This window comes from Colobus angolensis, unplaced genomic scaffold (genome assembly GCF_000951035.1).
Source record: "Colobus angolensis palliatus isolate OR3802 unplaced genomic scaffold, Cang.pa_1.0 Scaffold139, whole genome shotgun sequence".
Lineage (NCBI taxonomy): Eukaryota > Metazoa > Chordata > Mammalia > Primates > Cercopithecidae > Colobus > Colobus angolensis.
The window spans coordinates 3,347,059-3,355,909 of record NW_012114477.1 but is presented as its reverse complement, the minus strand read 5'-3'; the positions used below and the strand labels follow the sequence as shown (position 1 = coordinate 3,355,909).

The following is an 8,851-nucleotide window of genomic DNA, read 5'->3' as shown; positions in this document are numbered from 1 at the left end:
CGGGACCCGGGCGCCCGCATCCTGGCCCGGCCGAGGCCAGCGCTCGTACGTGCTGAGTGCCGCCGCCTCGGAGCCGGGCATCACCCTCCCTAGACCTCCTGCTTCTCCTCCTCCCTGCCCCATCGTGGTCCCTTCCTCCATTTGCCTCCTCCCCTGTGACCCCTCTTTCCTCACCTCCTGTCCCCCTCCCCCAGACCTCAGCATCACCCACTTCCCATATTTCACGTGGTGACCCTCCTCCCCTGTCCCACGAATTATCAGGCGCCATAAACCTCCTTCCACAATCTTGAGCTGATCGCACACTTTTCCTGGCAACACTCACCTTTCCATCGTCCCATCCCCCTCCTCTCCTGAACTCCTGGTGGTCACCATCTGTGTTAACCCATCTTCAGCCCTCCCCTCTTTCCCACTCTCCAGGGCAGGTGGGTGCTGAGAAGCTGGCCAAGAGAGGGAAGATCCCCAGGTCTGCACCGGGAAGGGCTGGCCCCAGGGCATATCTCTGGCTCCTGAGTGGAGAGGGTGACATGCATCACACACCTTGCCCAGGGCTGTGCTGCTCACTGGGGGGCTTCCAGGGTGACTTGGCCTCATCCTGAGGGTGAGCAGACACTCTTTGGCATTGGGCAGCCTCTGGGAATGGACATGTGAAGTAGGTTGACCAGGTCAGGTCTGAGACCGGCTCTCCCAGGTGTTCATGGTGTCAGAAGTTGTCTTGGATTGGACTTGCTCTCCAACTGGCCATGGATTTGAACTCAATTCCCCAGAGCCAACTGAGCTGGAAGATCTGGGGTTGCATATTATTAAAGTGCAGAGCTGCGGTGAGATGTCCCCATCCCTGATGAGGACAGAAATAACACAGATGACAGTCTACAAATGCGTGAAGGAAGCTGGGAGCTACTGTGGTCACTGGGCAAGGAGCTGTCAGGGAAGAGTCTCTCCCCTCCCTGCTGGGGAGATGGGGAGTTGTCACTGGGTAGCTGTGAGGATCAAATGTTTGAAGCAGTGCTTAATAAACTGCCAGTCACTCTACAAATGTAAGTGTTTCTTTTATTGTCACAGTTCAGCTTTGAGCTTGTAAATCCACCTCTGGGTGCAGGGGCCTATAGGCATATTTTGACTAAAAGTGACTGACAGTTATGAAAAGTCCTCACTTGAGCTCAGTGCTGTTTATGATCTCGGGAGGAGGGTCTGAAGCTGGGGTTCAGAATCTTTTACATTCTTTTGCTTACAGCTCGGCCTTGGGGAGGGCTCATGGCTGGCTCTGTACGGAAGGAGGCTTTCCTGAGAAGAGGGTAAGGGCTGGGGTGTCCAGTGGAGAGGTTTCTCCGTCATCCACTGTTTTCTGTGTCTGCATTTTGCTTGACTTAAGTGATTAGCAGGGCTGATAGGAACTCACACTTTACAGTTGCTTGTTAAATTGTCACCATCTCACTCTTAGAACATTTAAGAAAATAACCTTTCCTCCTGACAAACCCAGTTGAAAAGTTCCAGTTAGGGGTTTAGCTCAGTGGTGGGGGAAATCCTTTTAGTAAAAGTGCTTGGCGTCACATAGATGATCGTTTCACACTGAATTTCAGAAACTCTGGGGTTCTGTTTGGGAGGTGGCTTGCAAACAAAACATCTTTCATCTGGATTTTCTTTCGTTTTCCTAAAGAGGTAATAGCTGCCAGTTTATGGTCTAACAAGGAGAGAAACAGGGGGCTGAAGGGATTTCTTAACCTCTAGTGAGTCATAGCCTTTTCATCGTCTCCTCAATCTGAGAAGAAATTGAGAACGTGTGGGAAAGAAAAAACAACAACAATTTAGCTTCTAACCTCCCCACTCTTGTATTTTTCCTAGAAACATAAAAAATTTCCATGAATATTCAGCATGTGTGTTTTTGACTTACTAAACATTATAGTCAAGTGATTATTCAACCGAAACTGGGAAGAAGCAAGTAGGCAGTTAATGAGCACCTAAGGCTTCCCTTTCATTTTTAGCTTAGCAAGTCTGGGGACAAAAAATCCACTTGACACATGTGGCAACAAGAGGATTTACCTTTAACTGTTGGAATTCTGAGTCTTGCGATACCTTTCTCCCATGCCCCACCTTTGGAATGCCGGCTACTCGTTATGGGATGCCACCCATCCTAGCCATCGCCTGCATATATTGGGTGCTCATTATGACTTGATCGTTGTCCATCTGCCATCATTCATCTTCATCCAGTGAGATGAACATGAACCCCATTTCACGGATAAAGAAACTGAGGCGGCTGGGCATGGTGGCTCACACCTGTAATCCCAGCACTTTGGGAGGCCAAGGTGGACGGATCACCTGAGGTCGGGATTTCAAGACCAGCCTGACCAACATGGAGAAACCCCATCTGTACTAAAAATACAAAATTAGCCAGGCGTGGTGGCGCATGCCTGTAATCCCAGCTACTCGGGAGGCTGAGGCAGGAGAATTGCTTGAACCCGGGAGGCAGAGGTTGCGGTGAGCCGAGATCGTGCCATTGCACTCCAGCCTGGGCAATAAAAGTGAAACTCCATCAAAGAAAAAAAAAAAAAAAAAAGGAAAGAAAAACTGAGGCTTGGGAGAAGTGATCTGCCCAAGGTTGGGATGAATCCTCAGCTGGACCCATCTCTAATTTGGCTCCTCTCTGCTACGACGCTGCAAGAATTTTCAGGCCAAATTTAGTCCCCTGGGAAAAGGGAGGGTACAACTTTTCCATTTTTTAAGCTGCCCTCCCATATTTCTGAGAGAGAAGTGAGAGCGTAGAGTACAAAAGGAATATTCTGCGTTGTGCACCTTGAGTATCAGACTTGTAGAAGCAGAGACCTGGCTGTTCTCATTGTATTAGAAGAAGCAGGATGAACAAAAGGTTTTGGAGAATGCTGGGAAACACGGCTGGGGTTTTAGAGACTTAGGCAGCATGACATTCAGGCCCTCTTAGGTTATTAGGACAATGAGGGTTCCGGGCCCTGGCCCTAACCCCCAGCTAGGTAAGTAGCAAAGCATTTCTGGCTGTTTTGGAGATGCTGTCGGCTGTGGGAAACTGAGGCAGAGACCTGGAAGGGCTTTTATTGTCATTCTGCCTCCCTTGTTTTCCTTTCATGACCCTGTGGTGAGGCCAGTAGGTAGTCTCCAAGTGGGTAAACAGAAAACACCCTTTGTCTGCCGCAGGCATGACCTCAGAGTGCCCACTTCCTCTTCCAACTTGGTATTAGCCCAACCTCTGTCAGAAGGGCAACAGAATGAAATAAGGATGATGAAATGCTTGCAAAGAGAAAGTGAAATGGAGAATATGCAGTTTTTAAGTCCTTTTGCCATTTTTAAGATGCTTTTGAATCCAGGATTCTTTGGAATTAAAGGTACAGCAATTACAGGAGTATACGCATTGATTAAATACCTATGATGAAATAGCGCAGCAAAATGGATAGACATGGGCCTTGAAGTCAGATGGTGTTTGAGTCCCCGCCCTGGCTGTATAACTCTTATGAGTTACGTTACTTCACTGAGCCTCAGTTTTCTCATCTGTAAAATGGGGATAATAGCACCTCCTATGGCGGGCACAAAGCAGATGGGACCGCTGTAATTATAAGCAGTACTTGATGCAGATGAAATGCTACTGGCCTTTTGGGAAACGGGGGTGGCAGTAGAATGGGGAGGCAATACACAAGATTGCAAAGTGTGACCCGCACCAACTAGGATCCTACAGAATGATCTAACACTTTACATTTAATTTGAGAACTTTTCCAGGTGTAAAATTTACGCTGATTTTTTTTTTTTTTCCATCCCAGGTTTGGTTTTCCTAAACAAATCCTTTCACAGGGACCGACAGCACTTGATAATGTGACAAAAAACCAGCCTCTTCCACCCCACTGCAGAGACTTTTGCCAGAAGTGGAGCAGTGGGCACGGCCGACCTTGTCGTTCATCAATGCCGCCCCTGGCAGGATCTGAGGATTGGTGGCAGCCATGCCTCCCCCTGCCCCAGCCGCTCCTTCCCCCCCACGCTAATCTGCATGGTGTGGGCGCCCTTGGGACCCCCGAGGACTGATTGTCTGACCTTGCTTCACACCCCCAGTAAGGACTCCCCCAAGATGTCGCTCGAGTGGCTGGTGGCCTGGAGCTGGTCGCTGGATGGCCTGAGGGACTGCATCGCCACCGGCATCCAGTCCGTGCGGGACTGCGACACCACCGCTGTCATCACTGTGGCCTGCCTCCTGGTCCTGTTCGTGTGGTACTGTTATCACGTGGGCAGGGAGCAGCCCCGGCCCTACGTCTCCGTCAACTCCCTCATGCAGGCTGCCGATGCCAACGGGCTGCAGAATGGCTATGTGTACTGCCAGTCCCCCGAGTGTGTGCGCTGCACCCACAACGAGGGCCTCAACCAGAAGCTGTACCACAACCTGCAGGAGTACGCCAAGCGCTACTCCTGGTCCGGCATGGGCCGCATCCACAAGGGCATCCGCGAGCAGGGCCGGTACCTCAACAGCCGGCCCTCCATCCAGAAGCCCGAGGTCTTCTTCCTACCTGACCTGCCCACCACGCCCTATTTCTCCCGGGATGCACAGAAACATGACGTGGAAGTGCTGGAACGGAACTTCCAGACCATCCTGTGCGAGTTTGAGACCCTCTACAAAGCTTTCTCAAACTGCAGCCTCCCGCAAGGATGGAAAATGAACAGCACCCCCAGCGGGGAGTGGTTCACCTTTTACTTGGTCAATCAGGGGGTTTGTGTTCCCAGGAACTGTAGGAAGTGTCCACGGACGTACCGCTTGCTCGGAAGCCTTCGGACCTGTATTGGGAACAATGTTTTTGGGAACGCGTGCATCTCTGTGCTGAGCCCTGGGACTGTGATAACGGAGCACTATGGACCCACCAACATCCGCATCCGATGCCATTTAGGTATGTTGCAGGGACGGGGGTCTCCCGGCATGCACGTTTGCAAGCTCAGCCTCTCTCACTTATGGGAATCAAAACATCGCAAAAACTCAAATAGTCAGAATTGTGCCTTTTCGCATTGTTCACTTTTAGCAAAAACTGATGAATTGCGTGTAAACAACTTTGGCAGCAGAGATTGAGTCAAAAAGAAATCTTGTGCTTGGTGCAAACCTAATTTCTGACAGCAGCTCTGTGCAGAGAACTTTCTGCAGTGACAGAAATGTTCTCCATCTTCATTGTCCAAAATGGTAGCCACTACACACATGTGACTGACTGAGTGCTTGAAACGTGGCTCCTGTAACTGAGAAACTAAATTTTAATTTAAATAGCAGTGACACATACGGCTAGTGGCTACCATGTGGGGACAGTGTCGTTCTAGAGCCAAAGACTTGTTAAAATGATTACCGAGGTTCATAATGATGTCCAGGAGGCTGTGAAAGATACTTAAGCGCCTTTGCAGTCATCAAGGATGAAATGATCCTTAATGCTAAGCTTCTTTTACTCCGATTCTGAGAAAATTGGTTGTATGTGTACTGTGTGTGTGACTGTGGTTTTGCAAACAAAGTCTGGAGTTAGATGGCCTTTGTTTGCATCTTGGCCCCACCACGAGCTGTGCTATTTTAGGCAAGTCACTTCACCTCTCTGAGCCTCAATTTCATCATTTGGGAAGTGGAGGTAAAAAGATCTTCCCCTAAAGAGTTATTCTGAGGATCAAATCAGATAACGTGTATTGTAAAGTATGTATGCACACAGAGCCTAAAATAGAGCAAGCATTCAATAAAAGTAGGCTTAAAACAACTTGGTCATGGAGATATTAGTTCCACAGAATGCCTTATTCCTGGTGAGTGGCGATAAAAAGCTGGTCTGTGGGATGGTGGCATCACCAGTTAGCAACCCAGACTAGAGTGTGCAGAGACAGCCTCAGCAGCGTCCAGCTTTAGAAAGTTCGCAACGCTGCCTCAGCTTCAGAAGGGAGGAAGGAAGAGCAGCGGAGGAACCTGGTGCATGGGTTGGAGCAGGAGTTTCGTAACCATGTTCTGCAGAGGAGCCTCAGGGTTGCCTGGGAAGGAGCCGGAGCTGGGGGCCCCGAGCCCTCTTCACCCTTACCAGCTCTGCTTCTGCTGTCTGTGTGGGGATTCTGAGTAAGATGTGGTTTGGATGGAGGATGTCACTGCGTTAAAAAAAAAAAAGAACGAAAGAAAGAAAAGAAAGAAATATAACTAGATTTGAGCAATTGACATGGTAGGAATTTCAAGAGTAAAGGGTGGACTGGGTGGAGGCTCTGGGGGAGTTGGCCTGAATTCCTGGTCAGCGGTCAGCCGTGAGACTTCAAGCAGGTCACTGAGTCTCTCTCTGCCTCAGTTCTTCCTCTGTAAAATGGGGAGATGTTACTTACTTCACAGGATTGTTGAGAGGATTCAATGAGTGGTATCTTACATGGCCCCTTGGCAGGGCGCCTGGCACGTGACAGCATTTGATGAATGGGGGCTAGTAGCTGTTATCAAGGACTGTGTTGGACCATGTGAAAAATGATCCATAAGACATGGACCCTACCCCTAGGAAAGAGTGGGAAAGGAACAGGCTCTGGAAGCAAACAGATCTGGACTCAGGTCCTGACCTCGCCCCGTTTGCTGAGTGACCTTGGGCAGGGCTCTGAACCTGCTTCAGCCTCCGTTTTCTTCTCTCTAAAACAGAGATCATGATTCCCACTTGCGGGCTGTTTTGAGGAGTGGGAAGTAATATGCGTAAAATGCGTGGCAGGTAGAGGGCAGTGGACAGTAAGCTAATCTGAGTGATGGGATGATAATCCAGGTGATGGTCATTAGCAAAACTGCTGTGCGAGGGGTATCCTGGGGAGGTGGGTCTGATGCTGGAGGATCCCCACACAGAAATCAGGTGCCACCAGGGTGGAGGGAGGGAGTGGAGTCGTCCCCTGGGGCTAGGGGAAGCCGGGTCTAGGCTTGCTGGGGAGGCCAGTAGTATGGGCTGAGATTGGACAGGTCAGGTGGGAGCAAACCTCAGAGGCCCTTGATGCCAGGCTTGAGAATGGAGGCTGTGGGCAGTCGGGAGTGATGCTCTTCTTTTGAAAGGTTTGCCTTTATGTACTGTTTTAAAACTTCAGAATGACATCGGGGAAGGGCATTTGGGGACTGATGTGGTAGAATTTCAAACAGGTGTGAGTAGGAAGCGATGGTAGCAAGGAAAATCTGGGGTCTGCTTCCTGTAGATTAATGCTTGTTGTTTATCTGTACGATATGCATGCATGAGTGTGTGTATGTGTAAAACATGATGCCCACACTGGCTGACACCGTGGCCTGTGGCCTGTCATTTCCTTCTCAGCCCAGCTAGGTACTTGCCAGAAAAAGTAGGCCCTCCATGTTCCCGTAGATGGCAGGAAACCTTCTTGGAAGACGTCCCACTGTGGTGTGGCTTGTTCTCCATGGCCAAGGCGAGCTCCCTGGTTGGGTTTTCTCAGCGTTTCCTTCTTTACACTGTCATGCCCACATTAATATCCACCCAGGAAGGAAACAAAGGTGTGTCGGATTTACGTGACCTTGTGTGTTGACAGAGAGGGAGTCCAGAGAATGAGGTCAGAAGCAGGATAAGCCTGGTGCGTACCTGGTGGCCACACCTCTGCTGGTTACCTGGCTGAAGGTGGAGGCACCTGCGGTTCCAGAACTGTGCTCTTGAAATGCCCATACTTTCTCCTCTTCTGCCTTCTGCCTGAGCTGTGACTGATAGAATTGTCCCTGCGAAACACTGAAGCCACTGCTCCTCACTAACACAGCCCATTTGTTCAAGACATATTTGCTGAGCCCTGCTGTGAGCTACTTCTAGAGGTGGCATCACCTGGTCCTGACTTCATATGGGACCACAGGACAGCTTCAGGCCCACCCCCGACTCAGCATCGTACACAATGCTGGGATATTCCAACTGCATTGCTGCAAACTTCCAGAAAACCACCTCTGAAACTCCTCTGAAACTCACCAGGCAGATGTTACCAGAGAGGCAGACACTTCATGAAAATGCATGAGTATGTTCAGCAAATTCTAGCTAAAGAAGCACAATTAGACTCTTGTGTTTCTTTTCTGCATGTCATCAGATTTCTAGGTAGTCTAGCTGGATGATAACAGTAGATCAACTCATGTTCCCCTTGCCCACCCTGAGTGCCCGGTAGCCGGCCGCCTGAAGAGTGGGGGCCGCCGGTGGACAGAGCCCTTTCTCTAACCTCCTTCCTGCCTCCTTCAGGGCTCGCTAGGGACAAAGCAGCAAACACTGAGCCGTAGAAGAGCATATGGTACTATCTGAGGCCATGTGTGGGGCCTGTCACTGTCCCCAAGAGCCACTGGAATGATCTGTTTAGGGAAGAATTGAGCTCTTCTGCCAGCTAAGCTGGTTTGTGGGCAACAGGCAGGAATGGGGACAGGAGCAGAATGAAGGGGAGGCGGAGAACAAGAAGCAGGGGGGTGTCGAGCCAGCAGGCCAGGCCATTTTTCTATTGCACCATGGCGTGTGGCGATGAATCATTTCGTGGCCCAGAGAAAGGGGAGCTTCTTTCTGAAACCCCGGGGTGGCTGTTACTGCAGAGAATTGCCCATTCCTAAAGGCCTTCGCCACCTGAACCAATCAGTAGGGGCACACGCAAAAGGAAAACGTAGCCTGTGAGGCCCTCCATCTGGGCGTCTTTACAGCCCTAACTCCTCCAGCTGCTGTTAACCATAGCGGGAAATCATGGCTTCTGTCAGGATGAGCAGTCTCAGCTGATTTAATGAAATGTGCATTGAGAGTTGAAACATATTAGGGTCCTCTTAGAGGGACAGAACTAATAGGATACATATACACACACACACACATAATATATACAGATATACATATATGTATACAGATATACATATATGTATATCTGTATATATATGTGTATATAT

At 49.8% G+C, this 8,851-nt stretch overlaps 1 protein-coding gene across 1 annotated transcript in view; it reads left to right on the top strand.

Annotated features, from left to right (window-relative positions):
* The first annotated feature begins 3,774 nt into the window (after positions 1-3,774).
* The window catches only part of ASPHD2 (aspartate beta-hydroxylase domain containing 2), an 11,563-nt gene continuing 6,486 nt past the window's right edge, over positions 3,775-8,851 (top strand). The window contains exon 1 of the mRNA XM_011934843.1: positions 3,775-4,889. Coding sequence (XP_011790233.1) covers positions 4,004-4,889 — 886 coding nt within the window. The 5' untranslated portion in view covers positions 3,775-4,003. The remainder of the gene's footprint in view (positions 4,890-8,851) is intronic.